General features: G+C 45.6%; 1 protein-coding gene across 2 annotated transcripts in view; it reads left to right on the top strand.

The window, feature by feature from the left end:
• The window catches only part of TECPR1 (tectonin beta-propeller repeat containing 1), a 575,261-nt gene that overhangs the window by 138,166 nt on the left and 415,889 nt on the right, over positions 1-21,206 (top strand). For both annotated transcript variants that reach the window (XM_086940729.1, XM_086940728.1), the window contains exon 6: positions 2,794-2,968. In XM_086940729.1, the coding sequence (XP_086796855.1) occupies positions 2,794-2,968 (175 nt within the window). The remainder of the gene's footprint in view (positions 1-2,793; positions 2,969-21,206) is intronic.

Raw genomic sequence — 21,206 nt, forward strand, 5'->3', positions numbered from 1 at the left:
AAAGCTTAAAGTGTTTGGTGAGTACTGTAGTCGGAAGAGATTAACAGTAAACCTGGAAACAACTAAGAGTGTGCGCTTCGGTAAAAAGGAAGGTTGTCAACTGGTTCTGTGGCTCCGTAAAATTGGAGATAGTTAAGGAGTACAAATACCTGGGTATTTGGTTTGAAAAATCTATAATGTGGAAAGTACATTTGAAAGCATTAAAGCTGTGGGCTCTATCCTCGGACCCTCCCCGCCTCACACTCCATCCCTCGCCCGCCCCACACTCCATCCCTCGCCCGCCCCACACTCCATCCATCCCCCACCCCACACTCCATCCCTCGCCCACACTCCATCCCTCGCCCTCTTGCCCTGCCTCTATCTTTTGCCCTCCCTCTATCTATCTATCGCCCTCACTATCCATCACATCACCACAGTATCACTCAGGGGCACCACAACATCACTATGCGCTACCACAGCATCACTGAACGCCACAGCATCACTCTTCGCCACCACAACATCATTCAGAGCCACCACAGCATCAATCTGTGCAACCATTCAACAACACCTTATTCAAATATGTTCTCTCAATGTTTCAAACTTTATTACAAATGTCACAAAAAAAGTTAATATTTCACTTCTGTTCTTTCATCACAATAAAACACAGTAACATAATCTTCCAAAAAGTTATTTTCAAAAGTTTAAGCTATTGCCATTATAAATTACAATAACTTTTATTTAAGTATTAATTATTGAAAAAAATACAACCCATTGTTATTTTTAATATGAATACATCCAAGTCATGTAAATACAACACATATTGCATTACAAATGCTATAGGTGTCACGTTTGCAAAAGTCAACACTATTGGCATTGAAAAAGACAGTTATTAATTTCGCTATTTTCAAAACAAAAACATAAATAAAAAAATTGTCATTTACAATACTAATACCTCTAACTTTACTAATGCGAGACCTATTGCATTGCAAATGCTTGTTGCCATTATGTCACTTTCATGGGCTCTCCAACAGTGAACTCCGAATACTCAAAGCACTGAACATATCTGTAATGTAGAGGCTTATTCATAATAGTACATCAGGGCAAAGAACCTGCTTCTTCCCGAAGGGTCCTTTCCTTTTTTTCCTGAACGTAGGTAATCTGCAGGCCTAGCTAACCCTCATCTGAAGGGATTGTAAGATCTATGTCATCTCCGTTGTAAGGCTGGTCGGTCAGTGAGTTCTGTACGGGTCATAAACTCGCTTAATAAAACTCTCAAATAAGTAAACAATGAACAGTGTCCAATAGGCACTTAAACCCCTCATCATATGACACTGCATTGGTAGGTTGACTATGACAAATAGAAATAATAGGTTATTTAAGACAAGGATTCTACTTTTAGGGACTTGATCTGGCATTCTCTGCAGGAGAGCTACCTCAGTCTTGGTGTGAGGTGTGCCTGAGCTCTCGCATCTTCTGAATAGGATCATACTGAAGGGTATCTTGGCGACATGCAAGGGTGTGTGTTGTAACAATTCAATTAACCATACAGTAAATGAATCAAGAAAGTAACTTTTAATAAAAGAGTTAAAATGTAGTTATTATATAGCCCAGAAAAAAGAAAATCCCGGTATCTTAGAAGTTATTAAAGAAAGATAGTATGTTCCCTTAGCAAACAATGACACATGGCCATTCCATGGAAGTCAGTGTTAAAAAGTAAACATTTTAGAAAAAGTGACTAAGTCCCCTGTATGAGACTTCAGTGGACAGGGCCGGACTGGCCATAGCGGGCACCGGGCAATCACCCGGTGCGCCGCACGGGTGGGGGCCGTTTTTGGGCCCCTGGGGGCCGTTTTTGTTACAGGGTCGTTTGCAGCATAGCTGCAAAATCGGCCCTGTACCAAGATCGGCCGAAAACCGGCCCCGGCAAAGAGCTCTGCGGTACTTCCAACCCCCCGAGTGGGGAGGGGAGGTGGGGGCGGCCAAGCACTTTGCCAGGGTCGGTTGTGGTTCCCAGTCCGGCCCTGTCAGTGGATCTTGGAGCTCATGGCACGTCTAACAACAAATACATGCACTCAGATAAACCTGCGGACTCCAGAGTCCTACTTAAGATCCACACAATCAAGTGCCACAAATATCCAAGCGAGGAATATTATCTGAACATCTCCAGAGAAGACCTATCCTGGCAGTTGGGGCTGGACTGTTCGTGTAGGAAAAGGACGAATGCTGATTTGCATATTACAGGCTCCTGCCTGAGGTTGTATGATGAGCAAAACAAAATAATGAACTGGGATACAACCTGAGTAATTGCCAGTGGTAGAAAGTCTTTAAAGAATTCCACAGTTTACATTTTTGTTTTCTTCAGTACAAGTCCTGCAGTGCGTCAAGTATGCCCAGATGTGGATCCTGTGCTAACTGTGCTATTGAATTCAAGCTTCACCATACATGAAAGGCCCAAACAGGGGGATAACTGGTCCTGGCTTGCTTGAGTTCCTAGACCTAGTCTGGCAGCTTGGACTGGACTTGGAGCAAGACCAAGACTGATTTGCGTATGACTGTGTCCCGTCTGAGGAGGCATGGTGGGATAAAAACAGACTGCGATGTGGCATCGAGTATTTACAAGGAGCTGAGAACAATTCAAGCATTCACCCATTATATTTTTACATTTATCTCTAGCACTCTTTTCATCTGGCTCTTAAGGGCAGTCGCTGTGCAAAGCCAATTTCCTCTTTCCAAGTAAACATTCTACTTCATTATTTCTCACTCTTTCCTTCACTGGTGTTCTGTTTTCTTTAAATAATATGTTATGTCCTCTAGGTTTGGTATAGAGAAGATGTATGTCATCACAACCCTGAGGGCTCCTCCTGGTCAGAAATAGAAACTCCTGGTGAAGTAGTACAGATGAGTTGTGGTCCTTATGATCTTTTGTGGGCCTCTCTTTGGGAAGGACAAGCCATCGTCAGAGAGGGCATTTCAAGAAACAACACCAAAGGTAAGTAGTTTTCTAATCTTTTGTATGTATGTGATATTAACTTAGATTAAATGTAGCCTAAATATACAGTGAACAAGAGATAGGAAGAGTATCTGGTTTCTGAAAGCGGAAGAGGACTGTTCATTTATTAACGTCTCTAAATAAATGTGTCTCCAGCTCCTTCCTAAATTAGAGCAAAGTTTGGGCAGTCATGGTAAATATGGGGATGTGGTTCCATAGCCATTGTTCATAAACTGTCGGTTTTCCTTGTGTTTTTTTTTCTCACTAATTCATCACCACTCTGGTGGTTTCCTGGCCGCATATGTTCTGATAACCACCAGAGGTGGTACACTTCTCAGCGTTAACAAATATATTTGTAGTCATATTTTTGCTCTTTTACACAACTTTTAGATCTGTCATGAGAAGAAACATCTTTTGAACCCACTGTGAGGCATTCTACTGATACAGTGATTATCTTACACTTTACATGTTTTTCCCCACAAACTGCAACACAGGTCCTCTTTTTCCACAGTTCCCACACAAATCTGATTTGCTGTTAATGGTGTTAATTCTAAACACAACGCTGGAGGTATCACCGTTTTTGCCATTATATTAAATAAACTGACACTTAGGTCTCAGATTTGAATCTGACATTAGTCACTACTTATCTGAATGTATTATCTGCTGACCTATCCCATATTCTAAATAAAAGGAGTCATTGCCCTCGATTTCATTTCGGTTTGGTAGAGGGTCGCTTCACATAAAAACCCCAATCATACTTAGCACAAATTGTTACGCTTGTTGAAAATCTCAGCAGATAAGTTAAATATTTGGTAAGCTTTGAGTCTATGTCTCATGATAGTCGTCAAGTTTGATATGCATTGCAGAAAAGGGTGTCTGCTATGAGGTGAACTTAAAATACATAAAGACTAACCGCTATGGGTTACAATGTGATGGTCTTGCGAGGAAATCAAAAAAAATTTGCGAAAAACTCCTCACCCACAACTTAGCGTGCCATGTTTCATCGTAGGCGAATATCCACACCACAACAGGCGAATACCACAGTGGCGGACTCAACCATTTCCGTGAGTTCTTATATAAATGACAACTGGATTATAGCAGAGATCCAGATAAATAAAAATGTCTTAGGGTATACTCAAGGAATTCCCATTTAATTATCAAGTATTTATCTAAGAACTCCCAGGAATTGTCGAGTCTGCCACTGTGGTATTCACCTACCGTGGTGTGGATATTCACCTATGATGAAGCATGCCACAATAAGATGTGGGTGAGGAGTTTATACCAAATCTTTTTGAAAACTGGAGTCTAGTAAATCATGCAAGCTAAGGAACAAAGAAAGGAGAGCAAGACAAGCCACCGTCTGTATATAACTACATAAATTGTGAAAATCCTGGCCAAAAGGGAGTGGAGAAAGGCAAACAAAACAAAATGTCGAAACCCACTCAATGTGCGTGAACTGGCTTGCTGGCCTGGATACTTCTGCGAGAATTTGCACCGGAGCGGATAGTTGCCTTGCGGGGCCCCGCTGGTGACATGGTACACTCGGAGTCTGCTATCCTCGAGGTCCTTCGTTCTCACCTTCAGGAGATGTACACTGCTGACCCCACGATTACGGAGGCCTCCTATCTGCCTTACCTCCAGGGATTGCCTCTCCAGGCCCTCTCAGGGGAGGCTGCGGAGGAGCTCGACGCGGCGTTAAAACTCCGGGAGATTAAAGTGGCGTTGGCCGCCCTCCCGCGTGCTAAGGCACCGGGCGGAGACGGCTTTCCTCCAGAATTTTATCACTCGTTTGGGGATGCCCTAGGCCCCCTCTTATTGCAGGTCTACAATGAGGCCCTGGAGTGCGGCGTCCTTCCGCCCACCATGAATCAGGGAGAGGTCTGTATGCTTTTGAAACTGTGAGGCGACAATTGCGACCCCGCGGCGTACCGGCCTATCACTCTGATCAATACGGACATTAAGATCCTCACCAGGCTCTTGGCCACTCGGCTGGCCCCTCACTTGGCACACTTGGTCCATCAGGACCAGTGTGGATTTATCCCTTTTCGTAATACTGCAATGAACTTGAGGCGTCTGAACCATATCCTCCATGAGGTACGTGGCAGTGAGGAGCCACACGTCCTGGTGTCGATCGATTTGGCTAAAGCCTTTGACACGGTCTGCGGGGGATATTTGTTGGAGGTGCTCCAGATGGTAGGGCTGGGGCCAGTGTTTTCCGCTCCGAAGAGTGGTCTTTGGGGAGGGGCACTCGCCAGGGGTGCCCTCTGTCGCCGCTCCTATTCGCCTTGGCGGTAGAGCCTTTGGCGGTCTCCATTCGGGCGGAGATGGAACAGTGGGGCATTAGGGTGGGGAACACCGTGAATGTGATTTCTCTCTATGCGGATGACGCTCTATTCTATTTGACCTCCCCGAGCGAATCGCTCCCCGTCCTATTGCGGTTGCTAGACAGATTTGGAGCGGCCTCTGGGCTGCGCATCAATCCTGGGAAATCCCTGATTTTTCCACTAGCGGGCTGTGACGTGGACCCAGGAGGGAGCCTCCCGCGCCTGGGGCTGCGATGGGAGTTGGAGGCCTTCCAATATTTGGGCATTCAGGTGGCCTCGTCTTACGAGCAACTGCTGGTCCGTAACGCCGAGAGGGTGCTCTGCTCTCTGCGCCAGTCCGTGTCCTTCTGGAATACGCTCCCCCTGTCTCTCATGGGGCGGGTGGCGATTTCCAAAATGGTGATGTTGCCCAGGATATTATATGTCCTGCAAAATACGATGTGCCCGCTCCCCCGGCGAATATTTCGCACGCTCAACGCGCTGCTCACGTCCTTACTTTGGGCAGGCGGCTGTAGTAGGGTCGCCTTGCATACTGTGGTCCGGGGCTGGGAGGAGGGGGGCCTTGAGGCTCCGGGGCTTGACCTCTACTATTATGCGGCACAGCTCCTGCCGGCCGCACGGTGGTTCGCGGGCACAGACAACTGGGAGCTGCGGCTCCTGGCGGGAAGAGCGGACGAAACAGCCTTGCAGGTGGAGCTGATGCAGGGACGGGGGGCGGACGGGACCTTGCCCTATGTGGTGCGCCATACGGCGGGGGTCTGGCAGCAGTTTGTCGAGCGGATCTTGAAGCGCGCCCCCTTTCATAGGGAACTGCCAGTGTGGATTTTGGCCTCGGTAAGGTTGATGGAGGAGAATATGTCCTTCCGGGAGTGGCGGGAGGGTGGGTGTGAGACTCTGGCTGACCTTTACCTAGACGACTCCTTCGTGTCCTTTGAGCGCACTGAGGAAACCTTCGACCTGGGCAGGGGATAATACCTGCATTACAGAGGACTGCAGGAGATGGTGAGGGTGACTTGGCGCCGTGATGAGAGGCTTCAGGAAGACCTACTGGCTTGGAGGGTGATGTGTGCTGAGGTGCTACCTGGTGATGACTCGGATGCGACTAGTGCCGAATTGTTCACCCCTGAGGAGTTGAATCTGAGGAGGTTGCGGCAGGAGGAGAGGTGGAGGGGCCTGGTTTGGGGTAGTGTCCCGATGGGCGCGCACTTCTGTTCCGTATTAGGTTGTTATGTGAATTGTCTAGATTCTCATTGAATTGCTTAACATGGTGATGACTGTACCCTGCTGGGCCAAGAAGAGGTAACCTAGCTGTTATCGATGCCACATAGGGGGGGTTTGTTCTATTTTTTATGTTGATTGTGTTTTTGAGGCGAACATTATCTGCGAAGATAGTTGGGTGACGGGATAGATGGACGACGTAGGAGGGGGAAGAAATAAGAAACAGCAAAGACATGTGTTACATGTGTATTCTATGCAATTGGTTAAGTCTATTTCTGTTTTGAGGCGCCTCTTGACTTTACGCCGCCCGGCCTCCGGGATGTGGGCCGTATGGCTGTGTATTATCCTGTATGGTACCCTTGGTTATCCTTATCCTATTACGCCTAGGAGTAGACTGCCTGATTATGTCTTCTATGCTGTCCGCAATAAACATATTTTTCACACAAAAAAATGTGCGTGAACTGGACCAGTTGCTAGAGTCCATACAACAACTAGTGTTTTCAGGTATCGAGCCATTACTGGGACTGGACCTTAATGGTAATGCTTCCCCTGATCACCCAGAAGTGCAAGCTTGCCTCTTGTGTGAGCCCGCCCTCCTGCCCAGCCTTCCATTTTCTCAAAACCTCCCTAGACTGGAGCTGTATGTTGCTTGTATATTTTCCTTTATTCAGTTGTTCTCTGTCAGTGTATGCGTGGCACAATATTCCTGGCACTAAGTAAATAAGTACTTTTTGATTGTTCCAAACTTTCACTTCTGACAAGTATTAATTCATACAAGTGCAGTGGGTAGTAAGGAATAAATGCATTTGCGGTGTGTGGAATTTAAAAGTGATTGCTTTCGTTCTGCACAAAATGTTTTGGTCCAAAAAATGCAGACAGTGCTCACGCTGTTTGAAATTTTACACCAGGTAACCTACCTCGAAAGCTTGATGATGCCTCATTTATTTCTGACATTTTAGTAGTTCTCGTTTGGCTGATGATGTTACACAAATAACTTATTAATAATACTTTAAAAATGTCACATTTTGAAACACCTCCATACATTTAAAACAAGTGTTTAAAACATAAATAAAATCTTAGTACCTCCAGCTGCTTTTTTTCTTCATAAATTATTTTATAAAGGTCCCACACATTCACTATCATTATGTGTGCTGTGTGTGACCCGTCTGCCAGTACCTGCGTCATTGATAGTGTCAATTGTCACTGACAACCACTTTGACAAGAACAGCTCACGCCATTCCAGATTGTCCTTTTCCAGGAGCAAGGAGATTGCCATCACTGCCAGTCCTTGTGTTACCACTCAAGAATTTGTTTCTCCTTCCTGCAGAGATCTTGGAAGATCCCAACAGTGATGACATCACTCTGCAATGCCTCTTTATGCCCTGGAACAGGTCCTGTTTCCTGGAAAAGAACTCTCGTTGTTCTGCTCTTGAAAAAGCCCACCCTGGATCCAACAGTCCTTTCAGTCAACCTATCTCTTTATTATCACTGGCAGCGAAAGTAGTCAAAACATGACAATTTAACACTGTCCAAATATATTGAAGAACATTAATTTCTTAGTGATTTTTAGAAGGTCTTCCGCCCTAATCTGAGCAGACAAATTATATTAATCGGTGCTAGGAATGATATCAGGATGATCCTTGATGTAGGCCGTTCTGCTGCTCTCATTCTTCCTAATCTCTCTGCAGCTTGTGCTATGGGTTTTTCATAACATTCTGCTGGAAAGACTTGATGGTGTTGGTGTGAAGGACTTTTCTTTTTGTTGGCTTATCTCATTCCTCCAGAGCTGTTCCAAGGCTGAGGCCGTGACCCATTAGCGCTCCACCTTCAAATCTACCAACTGCATGGCCCCCAAGGCCCCCCTTTCAGCTATGCACTCTTTAACGTATATGTGGCCCCTATGGTCATCCTCATTTCATCATACAGCTTGAGGTTTTATACATATGCAGATGACACCCAGATCATCTTAAGACTTGATGAACATCTTGGCCCCCTCTGGGATCAGTTCAAAAATAGTCTTGTTTTTAGTTGCTATTTGGATGAGTGCCAGTTCCTTAAGGCTAAACTCAAATATTATTACGATTATTGTCTTTCGCAACCCTCCATTTAGCCTTCCAGTTGGTGGCTGAACTCATTGTGTCTTTCTCCTTCCCACAATGCACACATCTCGGGGTGAATTCTGATAGCAAAGTTACCTTTGAGGCATAGGTTAATAAGCTTACTTCAACAAACTTTTTCATGGTCAAAGTTATTCAGAAAATGAATTCTTGTGTACCTAGTTATTGTTGAAAAATCTTAGTCCAAACACTCATGTCAAGGTTGGACTATTGTAACTCACTCTTTGTAGGCCTTCCATCTTTTCATCTTTATACATTTCAACTCATTCAGAACTCTGGCACTCATGTTATTGTGGTGATTACCAGAAAAACATGCATCTCTGACCCTCTCTCCCTCATGCACAAGCGTTGCGTCTCCCAGGCCACATGGATTTTTACAGCCATTCATCTTCTAACTACATTGCATCCCTTACTCTATCTATACTTCTGCTTGGTGCTTCACTCTAGCACTTTTTATGTAAACATTCTTAAGTTCAATTAGGTGTTGACTGGAGCTTAGTCTTTTTCAGTGGTCACTGCCCAAGTTTGAAACTGCTCTTCCTAAGTTTGAAACGTCTCTTCCTTTGGCCATTCCAACATAGAGGAATCTTTTGAAATTTCATGAACTGTTAAAATCCAATTTTTTCCCTATTCACACTTTAACTGGAGGTTGACCCTCTGCCAAGACACCCTCTTTTTTGGGTAATAGTATAATTTACACATTTCTAAAACACATCAACATTATTCGTGCAAGGAGAGCGAAAAGGAGCAAAAAGATATGGATATGATGAGTATGATGATCAGTATGATAACACTGAGGAAACCTCTTTTCCAATAATGACTCTCTGCTCCATGCCCAGGACTGCTGAACCCTTAACATTCATTTCTTCACTAATGATGAAGAAATGAATTAAAGAAGCGTATTGTGAGACAAAACTTGATTACCCGTTATATTGGGATAACTCTTTTATTCTTTTAGACATGAGGATACTTTGTTGCCAAAGGTACTTTATCAATCAGGCATGCCCATTGCTCCTCCCATTGTACAGGTTCCTACTGATGTTCTGGAGTCTCTTAAGTAAATGGTGGATGTACCAGGTTTCCCAAATGCAACCTTCACAACTAGTACCAAGCAACTCCATAATATTTGCCACGCTACCAGTGCCTAGAAGCCTTTGACTTCAATGTCAGCCTCCAGGAACACGAGGAGGATGAAGGAGGTGATGATGATAATGATAACAATGTTGGTGATGACATCAGCAATCATGATCAGCACGCTTCTCCTGCAGAGGTTCAGTTTGTCCCCTATAAGATGAATGGAATAGTTATGTGGTTGAAAGTGAGGTCATCTTGAGCCCTGACTCAAAGACTCTCCTCCAGGCGCCATTGGTAACTTTTGCAGCCTCATTGAATATGATCCAAAAAGTTGTACCATCAAAAGAAATATACTGTTTTTTCTTATTTGACTTTAGGGATAAATCCTGTATGTACTCTAAAGTCATTTCCAAACTGAGTAAAATGTTATTACAAGCCCTTTTCGTTGAATAAAATTAAAATTAACTATGTGATATTGGCCACTTCTCATTGCAGATTTAAAAAAAAAAACAGCATCACCGATTAACACACCCCAGAAGAAGTTAGAAAAATGAATGTCATGGACAAAAGTTTAGACTTATTGTATTTGCAGTTGCATCTGTCACAGTCGTATTGATACTTTCTTGAAATCGTCCCTGAGGATCAAAAGGCTTATGCTACAGCAATCCTGCAGGAAGGTTTGCTTATATCTACAGCAACAATTGGTGCATATTTAGATGCTGCCAATTCAAATTTGAGGCATGAAGCGATATTACAATGCCACAATGCTATGACTGGGTCTGACCACTTCATTTGGACCCAGTTGCCCGCGTTGATCTTAGTCCTGCCTTTTTTAATGACATTCTGATGAAGCAATCCAGGTGAAAAAAAATACTGAGAATTGCAAAGCGCGTACCTCACTTCAACTTTCTAAAATATATCTGTCATAAAGAGGGTAAACATAGGAACGTCATTGAGGCTATCAATATAACATTTCCGACTCTACAAGTCATGAGGCAACTATGGCTCTTCACAATACTGCCAAAAGCAAACATTATGCCTAAGCTCAAAGAATAAAATTTCCACATGTGCATTTTGGAAATAGATCAGTAAATGTAAATGTAAATGTATAGGCATTTATATAGCGCACTACTTACCCGTAGGGTCCCAAGGCGCTTCGACCGCTGCGAAACCCTTCCTGGCTTCCCTGAGAGATGGTCCCTTAATGGGTATCTCCAGGGTGAGACCAGGCATCACCGGCGGTCTGGTGGGGCCGTTAGTGAAGATGAGGCAAGCTAATGCCCAGAGTTGCCGAGTGTGATCGCTGATCAGAGTGGGCACCGAGGCGAGAGAATTATCGAGTCCGCTGACCCTGGTCCAGAAACCTGCCGCGCCGGGAATCGAACCCTTGTCCCGGGCCGTCCTCTGCTCTCGGGTCTGCCGCCTCTAACCAGTGAGCCACACTACTTTAAAGTACAGTTAATCGGCAGGATACCATCCATGCTTCAGAAAATAGAACACAAGCAGCACCTTGCAGGATGCTAACAAAGTGAGCTATGCAAAAGGTACTGACATCTCTTGTAGTGTGGCTTTCTGGTGAAGAAAGTTGTTCGAGAAACACTTTCTACGTAGCTATGATGCAGAATATTCCATAGGCCGTGGGTCTAATATTTAATCACTACTGTATATCTGTAGGGTGCCAATGGTTATATTCCAATAATCCAAGTACTAACCTTACTTCAGATTTATGCTCAACAACCAGGATTACTAATTCACAGTACTCTGTTTTGATCTGAGTCCTGCTCTTTGAATCTCTACAAACTCCATGGCTCTAGTGCTTCTCTACCTTTGACGTTGAGCACTGTACATTTATCTGCATCTCAACAACTTGTTATTCTGTGAAATCACACTCGCTCTGTGTACTGGTCGAGGCCACAACCTTGTCCTGTCCTTACAAGCTAGCACTCCTTAAATCCCACCACCTCCTGCACAGTTCAACAAATGACAATGTTGTGCTATTGTCAAACACTGTCTTGGTGCTCTGCCTGGAGTTTAATGGCTCTGCTAGGGTGCTTGTTATACTGCATTCCTATGATTGGAAGTGTTGTCTTCCCATGTGCATTGCTCAAGAGGTGCTGGGCACCCAATTGCGGCTAGTAACAGGTCATTGGATTGGCAACATTTGAATTGAAGGCCTCCTCGAAAAATGCTAAGGCGGAGACAAGACATTCAAAATATATTGATAAGCCACAATTGTCAAAGGCAAGAACCCCCGCCCCTCACAACTCAGTTGGGGTGCTGTCCTTCAACAAATGATCATGGTAGGGCTTAGTTCTATATGGAATTCACTATACACAACAAAGCCCCTGCACTGGACAAACAATAACAATGTTCGGGTGATTTCGAGTTTCAGTAGCATAGGTCAACGTGCACATCGAACATTTCAAAGTGAATAGACCATATAGTGCCGAAAAAGGAGTTCAAATGAAGTAAAGTTCTTGGTATAAAACACAGGAAAGGGCGAAGTATGTGGAAAACAAAAAGTTGCTCGCGTAGTAGATGGTTTCTTAATATGGTAGAAAGGAAGCCATAACCGGGAGGAGAAGATTTGTAGCAGTAGCGCTCAAAATACGATGACAGGCAGATACACCTGGCTGTTTGTATTCCCCCTCCTGTAGTTCCCGGCGCCGTTTTTCAAAGACCGTCTTTGAAAAACGGCGCCGGGAACTACAGGAGGGGGAATACAAACAGCCAGGTGTATCCGCCTGTCATCGTATTTTGAGTGCTACTTCGCCCTTTCCGGTTTTTGGCCACAACACCATTTCCGGTCCATTTTCTATGAGGCCCTGAAGATTCGCAGTCTGTTTTCCTGCGATGAAACACGTGTTGGCCAGTACAGAGGAACAATAAACCGGTGTTTTATACCAAGAACTTTACTTCATTTGAACTCCTATTTCGGCACTATATGGTCTATTCACTTTGAAATGTTCGATGTGCACGTTGACCTATGCTACTGAAACTCGAAATCACCCGAACATTGTTATTGTTTGTCCAGTGCAGGGGCTTTGTTGTGTATATGCAATTTGTGTGGATTTTCTGGATCCAACATTGAGCGGTTGTGAGGGATTACCGCCCGCCCTTTTTGCCTGGATTTCTATACTCCATAGCAGCAATATACCTTGCGGTTACTCAGGTGCGCGCCTGGCCAATTCTGGAATACCCTAAACCCTCCCAGTAGATCAATAGCTATATGGAATTCACCTTTCATGTAAATGCATAGAAATATATAGTCTGTTGTAGAGTTTAGGACCAAAACTATGTCAGATGAGTTGACATTATTTGGCCTGGCGCGTTTAAATCGGGAAACAGGAAAACTGGACTGCTGCAGGTGTGATTGGTGGCCTATGGGCTATGAAATCGGGAACTCAAATACATGGTGTATGCTGAGTACTCTGACAAATCGGCTCAGCAGCAAAAACTTGAGTACCACAGCTGAGAAGTAAATGACAGGCAGATTGGGACCGCCTCACAACAACTTGGGATGCCCATTGCCGGCTCTGCGCCAGCATGTGGTAGTATATAGCAAGTCAATAGATAGCAACTTTGATTTCTTTGATTTCTTGGCCTACAATAAAAGCTCACAATTTCCACCTGGTCTCCTGATACCTTTAATTCCCAGGAGAATTGAGCAAAACCCATGAAAGAAGATCCTGGTGGCCCCTACCTTGGTCAGGCTGTATGGGGTTACAGACCTAAAAGCTTTTTAACGCTTATTCACTTGGTGACCCTCTCTAGGTACTTAAAATAACCTAACCAGCAGTCTTTTTATTGCATATCTATTATTTAAAAAAACACAAAGGGTCTTTTCTGCACCTACTCTCTTTTGACATAAGCTGTGTCTTTGTGCGAGCGAAATAAGGTACTGTGAACCTTTTCGCAAAAAGGGCCCTGAAACATTTAAGTGTGTCCAGTCAGCATGATGTATGGAAGGTGTCGGTGTTATCACAATTTGTATCACAACTAATTCTCAGTTTTTAAGTAGTCAGGCAAAAGCTGCACAACATCAGTTATAAACCTGCCACTGTGCAAAGGAAAGCAGTACTTATCTTGGGGTGTTGGTATGAACCTTTGAGTTAAAGCTGCTCTGGCAATTAAGACCACTTCTGTACTTTATACCCCCAAAACTCGCATATGTAGAACCACAATTTATACCCTATCTATCAATATCCATATGATGCACTTCCCAGCAAGGAGACCTGCCAATACTGGTGTCCGCCCACATGTGGTCACCTTCAAAGGTTCTGCTGCTGCATAGCATCACAGATTTCTCTTAATAACCCCCGACTTTCCATTGCTCTTCCAGTGTTGTGTTCATCACACACATGTAGAATCTTCTGCTTAGCAAAGGCTCCTAAGAGTCTCCCCTCTGTGACTGTTTGACCTAAAGTCCTTGGCATGGTATTCCCCAAGACTTTATGCCTTAACTATGTGCACTTTACTCTTGCTAACCAGTAGTAATTTGCTTGTGGTCTCTCCCTTAAAAATAGAGAAATAAATAGCATACTCCTAATTAGCACATGTAATACACATGTAACTCCCTAGTAAATGGTACTAAATGTACCCGGGCTGCAAATTAAATGCTACTCGTAGACATCAGAACCCGCTGTCCACATGCTAAAGTAGCACTGCAAAACATGTCTCACGCCTACCACTGCAGCCTGTAGTGCCGTTTTTAAACTCCCATTTCAATCTGGCAAAATATACCTTTGCCAGACTTAAACCGTTATTTATTTTAGTTATAAGTCACCCCCTAAGGTAGACCCTAACCACTCCTAGGACAGGGTGCATGGTATTTGGACATGTGTACTTAAGTTTTACCTGTCCTGATAGTGGAAAACTCCTAACGTTTTCTTTCACTGTTGTCACGCTATCTCTCCCATAGACTAACACCGGGTTAGCTTATTACATCAAATAAATGATAACTTCAGTTTGGGAACAGATAAAGAAATGCTCATTTCACCTTACGGCTAGAGCTGCCGACTTTAGAGCTGGGGAACCAAGTTTGAGCCTCCACTCAGCATCCTGTAATTCTGGGCAAATCACTTAATCTCTCCATGCCTCACAAAAACAAATGTGTCCTTGTGTAGCATAACTGGTGCTCATGTGAAGCGCTCCTAAACCTTCGGGGTCAGTTCGCAATATATAAATCTGCAAAAAAAATAATATTAATGTAATCCCTCTTCAATAGTAAAGTTGGATTTTAAGTTACTATTCTGAAAATGTCACTTTTAAAAGCTTGCATTTTTCTGCCTAAACCAAATGCGCCTTTCTGGCAGTGTACATGGTCACACAACTGTGAATAGTTCTCCTGTGATGTGTAGTGTATTCCTTCCAGATTTGGACTAAAGGGGCCTTGGGTGAGGGGCACAGTGTTCCTTCCCTCAACAGGACGTATGGGGGGGGTTGTCCTTAGTCTTCCTGAGCGTCAAAGGGTAGCCTCTGGGCCTGCCTACCCCTTTCCTAATGGCCACACACTCTGCAGCTCACACCTAGGCCTGCCTGTCCTTAGTTACCACAGACTGTATGGAGCTAAACCCAGGGAAGGGGGAAGGTTAGACAAAGTGGGCATCCCCCACCCACAGACTGGCACTGTGTATTACAATATCAGCCTCAGAACACTCCTGGACGTATGGAAAAGTCAGAAGAAGGACTGCCCTGCTGTCTGAAGAAGGAAGCCTGGACCTGCTTGCCTTGGACTTTGGAGTGCCGAAATTAACTCCAAGGGTCAGTTGGCTGACCTCCTGTTTGAACTACAGGGACACGATAAGCTTCCAGTGGCCTCTCTGCACCCGTCCAGCTGGCCATTACCAACTGGACTTGCCTGACTTTGCTGCTAGCCTCTGCTGGACTGAGTTCTGATCCCTAAGAGTTGCCCTACAGGTCCTAGACCGTGGTTGGCATCAGAGTTCCTTCTGAACTTAAAGTAAAATTGAGGACGTTTTCAGCAACTCGCGATTGCAAACAAACTCCATTTGTGCCAAGAAACGACCATTTGCACAAAAAGGGACTGCTTGAGTCAAGTTCCAACGCGGACTTCCAGCAGATACCTGTTCCTGATGCCAACATCGACCTTCTCACTGCCCCCACCAATGCAAATTTTCAGCTGAAGCCGACCGCCTGGACTAGGACTTTGAGAAGTTCAGCTCCTCACCGGGGCAAACCTGGTTCCTGTATCCGAAACACGCTCAATTATCCTGAACTTGTGACTGCGACACAGTCCAGCGCAACCAGATACCCACTAGTGGAGCATTGTGCTTTTGGCACCATTTTCAGTAATTAGATTTTTGCAGTTTTGGTGTCATTTTATTTATTAAATTTGCTCTATTTTTCTTAATTGGTTTGGGATTTTCCTTGTGTTGTGTTTTCACTTTACTACTGATTGAGTGCTACATACTTTACACATTGCCTTTGAGTTAAGCCCTGCTGCTTTTGTGTCATACTACGAGATGGTTAAGCACAGGTTTATTTAGTGACACTTGGGGCTCCTCCAGACAAAGATTGTGTTTATTACTTGAGTGGCGCTCTCACCCACCTCAACTAATTACCCAATTTCTTACAGTCACTCATTCAAAGCTTTGTATCGATGTAAGGTTTTTGTGTTGCGCAGGAAGATTGGCGCTCAAGCTGAGTTATGTGTCTGTGTGATGAGTTGCGTGTACGAACGGTGCCAGAAACCCACAACTTTAAAGCAAAACACAGTCCAGGGCACACGTAATGAGTGTCAATATTGGTTCTGTACGATATAAAGTTCAAAACAGGATATTAGATCCACACCAGATGTGTAGTATCATGTGTGTTTAATCGATGAGGAAATGGCTGAGCAACCAGCCGACACATGTTTCTTCACATGTGGGAGTGTTCCCGTGACTTCTTCCGGGCAATTAGCCGGTGATAGTTCCAACCCGGCTGGGTCATAAACTCCGGGTGAGGAGTAGCGGGGAGGGGCGGGCGCAGGTCGAGCCAACCCGGTGGCTGGTAAAAATTCCAAACCGGCTGGAAGAAGCGCCACGGTACCAGTGTTCCCACAGTTCTTCTTCTCCTGAAGAGGATCCGCCACGGCTTTGGTGTACCCGCCTGCCATGCCCGAACACTAAATTGCCCCTGTTCTTTCCACTTCACTGAACCCCATAGGACCGCACTAGTCATTGACCTACACACCTACACCTACTCATGTTCCCAGCTCCCTGGAGCACTTCTTTCAGCCGGTTTGGAATTTTGCTTGACTGACAGGTTACTCATAAATATTGCCAAAACTTTGATTTGAATCAAAGATGATTGAATGTTAGTTGGTACTGATTTTCATACTTTGTGTGTTTTGAGTATTGCGAAAGTGTGATAGCCTTTTAGGGTTGACATTTGTTTAAGGTTGCCTGAGGGCTTCTGGCCCTTCAGGTTTGGGTCGCATGAATTGAGTTGATATGTTTCTGTGATCATCATTATATCTTTTGCCTATATTTTGATATTTTCATAACATAATGTATAGTTTTGATGTGCATGTGAGAGAAAGAGCTAGAGAGGGAGAGAGAGAATGTTGTCCTTTGTCCTGTCACCCTGGCCTGAATGTGTGGACTCCAGTTTAACTGGTACTTCGGGAGTCCACTGGTTAACTTTGCTGATGAAAGCACAATACCAGGCCCAGCAGCCTGTGCCTAAACAGGTGGTACGCCATCCATGGGGGCTTCATCACAGGTCGGGCCCTGCACCAAACTTCTGGTGCGCATTGTCAAAAAACGTGCACTGTGCGGGCTTGGCCACCTGCGCTGCTGCCAACCCCCTGGTGCACACGATCCAAGCCCGTGCACGTTGGGGTGTCGAACGCCCGCAGTGACGTATGCGGCATGGCTTGGCTGGAGGCCAGGCCCTGCTGCTGATCCCGGTGCCCATGGCCAAAAGTTGTGTGTAGTGGGGTGTTGGCTGCCCGCATAGATGTTGGCCGCAGGGCCTGACGGATGCTTGGCTCTGTGCTCGGCTTCTCACTGCTCAAGGTTGAAAGCCATGCCCAGTGGGGAAGTCGGCTAAATATTATAAAAAAACTGAAATTCACTGGGGGAAAAACAAAAGTTATAGTTAGGTGTGGTAATAAGATCTTGTCTTCAGTAAAAAAAAAAAAAAGCCTCAGCAATTAACTAACATTTAAAAAACAAAAGCCACTGAATTTCACTGAGCTAACTATAATTTGTGACCTGCCATGCACTGCTTGTTATGGTATGTTAAGTCTGCTTATATAGCGCATGGCTACCCCAGCAATGGGGCGTCCCAGCGCTGCGGACATACCTAGAAGCAGTGCAACACAACAGAGAAGGTGGAGTTAGATGGAAGAGAACAGCCAAGTTTTAATCTGTTTACGGAACAGCAGGTGGTTAGAAGTGGCCCGAGCCCCAAGGGGGATCGAATTCCACAGCTTCGGCGCCAGATGCCTAAAAGAGCGACCACCAGCTCGGCACCTACCGATCTTAGTCGTGCGTGCCAGTGACAGGTCGGCTGAACGAAGGGCACGCGAGGGGACATAGAAGGAACAGAGTCCCAGCAAGGTTTGAGGGGCGGTATTATACAGGATTTTATGAATTAGACAAAGACTCTTGAACTGGATACGTTGTTTAACGGGAAGCCAATGTAACCGATGAAGGATAGGGGAGGTGTGGCATTTTTTTGGCAGAGCGAATAAAATGTGCGCCGCGGCATTCTGAGCTCTCTGAAGTCTGTTTATCACCGTCAAGTTAGAACCTAGCATCAGGACATTGCAGTAGTCTAGATGGGATAAGACTAAGGCCTGAATTATAGTCTGGAGGATGCAAGGCTCAAAGAATCCGAGGATAGGTTTGAGAGAGCGCAGGCGACCATAGCAGGTGCCTGCCACTCTCTTGGCATGACTTTCCATGGAGAGTGAGTTGTCCAACATCACACCCAGGTTTTTAACAGCCTCTTTGGGGACGGGAGAGGGTCCCAGAGTGGGAGGCCACCAATGTGCATCCCATTTCTCGGTATCCCTACCTACAAGGAGTATCTCCGTCTTGGAAGAATTTAGCTCGAGATAGTTCTGTGACAGCCAATTCGATATAGCCAGGATATCTTCCTGGAACTTAATTTGGTCAGCCCCACTGTTCTTAGAAAAGGAGAAGATGAGTTGTGTATCGTCCGCGTATGATGTTAATTTGATGTTACGGTCCCTGGCCAGCATGGCCAGGGGGCGGACGTACACATTGAACAATGTGGGGCTGAGCGCAGAGCCCTGCGGAACTCCACAGTCCAGGGGGTGTATGCTGGATGAGTACGGCGGGGCGTGCACTTGGAAGGAGCGGTCAGATAAGAACGACGTGAACCATCCCAAGGCACTCTCCCTGACTCCGATATCCCACAGTCTCGCAAGCAGGATCCTGTGGGAGACCGTGTCGAAGGCTGCGCTCAAGTCCAGCAGAACCAGGGCAGATGTCTCACCCTGGTCCAACCCCTCCCTCAGATGTTCCGTAACGGCTAGCAGAGCAGATTCCGTGCTATGTTTAGCACGGAAGCCGTTCTGAGATTCGTCCAATATTCCATTCGACTCCAAATAGGTAGTTAGAATGGAATTTACATGGGCCTCCATCACCTTAGCAAGATAGGGGAGCAAGGAGATGGGTCTAAAGCTGTCTGATCTGGTGGGATCTAATGATGGCTTTTTTAAAAGGGGGACAACTTTAGCATGTTTCCAGGATGGGGGAATGGTCGCAGACTGAAGTGAGTTGTTAATTAACATCCGCCCTTCCCGTAAGATGGAATCCTGGAATAATCTGAATAATTCTGGCTTAACAGGGTCTTCCGGGGAACCTGATTTGACTCTCTTGATCAGAGAGTCCATCTCAGTTTGCTCAATAGATGGTAAATATTGTAGTGAGAATGGCGAGTCGATGGACCCCATAAGGTTGGAATTAGCACTGGGTCTATCTGAGGTTAGAGAGTTATAAATCCCTTTGACTTTGTCTACAAAGAAACAGGCCAGCTCTTCACATTGGGCATCGGACACAATTAAATTACCTGGACCTTCTGGTATCTTGGTCAGATCTTTTACTAAGGTAAAAATGGTTTTGGAGCGATTGGTGCTGGAGTTGATCAGATCTGTGTAGTATTTGGCTTTAGATAGTTTTATAAGTTTATGGTAGGCTTTAGTAGCTACTCTAAAGTTGATTTTAGCCAAGTGGTCGTACGACCTCCTCCAGAGGCGCTCCAACTGCTTACATTGTTTTTTCTGTAATGTAAGGGCCTCAGAGTACCACGGATGAGTTTGGCCCCGCTTGGGCCTAGAGCATTTCATAGGAATGAAATGGTCAAGTGATTCTTTTATCCACTCCCTATAGGCTGTATCGGCCTCGTCCAGGTTGCTCGGCCAAGTGGGGCAGGAGGAATGGAGTCTAGCTTCGAACGCTGCATTGTCAAGCTTGTTCCAGGGGCGTCTCTGCAACAAAGGTGGTGGCTTTTCCCTGCATCTAGCTGGAATCTGGATAGTAGTAAAAACCGGAAAATGATCTGTCCAGGTAAGAGGACCGGGAATGGAGACAGACGCTTCCTGGATGTTCGTAAACACCGGATCTAATAAATGGCCTGCCTGATGCGAAGGCCCTTCGACCAACTGGATAAGCTGGCAGGCTTCCATATCACCCAGAAACTTCAGTATGGTGGGCGAGTCCCGACATTCAAGATGGAGGTTGAGGTCCCCCAGTACACTGAAATTAGCTGGCTGTAAGGCCAGTGCAGTGATAGTTGCCACCAGCGATTCTTGAAAGGCAGTGGCTAAGCCGGGGGGGCGATAAATTAGGAGCCCCGTGAGGGTGAAGGTGTCAGAAACCCGTGCCTTAAATACCGCACTTTCACAGTTTGTTATGGTTGTGGGGTTGAGGGTACAGGAGTAGATATCTTTAAATATCACTGCTATACCACCACCTCTACCTTTTGGTCTATTCTGGAGGCATATGAGGTAACCCGGGGGAAGCGCCAAGGTGGAAATGGCCATGGTGTCATCGGTTAGCCATGTTTCCGTCAGGAATAGGAAGTCAGGGGAGTGGTCTACGAGGAACTCATGGATGTCCTCATGGTGTTTCACTAATGACCTGCAATTGAGACTCACTAAGCTTAACTTTGTAGGGGACTTGGCTGCTAAGGTTGCAGGCGCTAATAGTTGGCAAGTCCCTGAGGCCTTGAAGCCACACTGGTCGCATTGAGCGCAGAGAGAGCCAGGGGACCACAAATGAGGTGTACATCCTGCCTGTCTTCCGATAGTAATCAGCTCCTCCCGGGCATAGGAGGCCATTGGCTGGCTAGACGGCCAGGGGTCAGGGCGTGTTCGAGATGCAGCCTAAATAGTTACCGGTCCCGCCTATGGCGGAAGAATGACGCCCTTGGGGGCCGGTCTCGAGGTCAGGAACGCCCTCCACTCAAGCGGCACAAGCCGTGGTGGAACGAGGCGATGACCCGATGGAAGGCGAGTAGACTTTA

Source organism: Lissotriton vulgaris, chromosome 10 (assembly GCF_964263255.1).
Source record: "Lissotriton vulgaris chromosome 10, aLisVul1.2, whole genome shotgun sequence".
NCBI lineage: Eukaryota > Metazoa > Chordata > Amphibia > Caudata > Salamandridae > Lissotriton > Lissotriton vulgaris.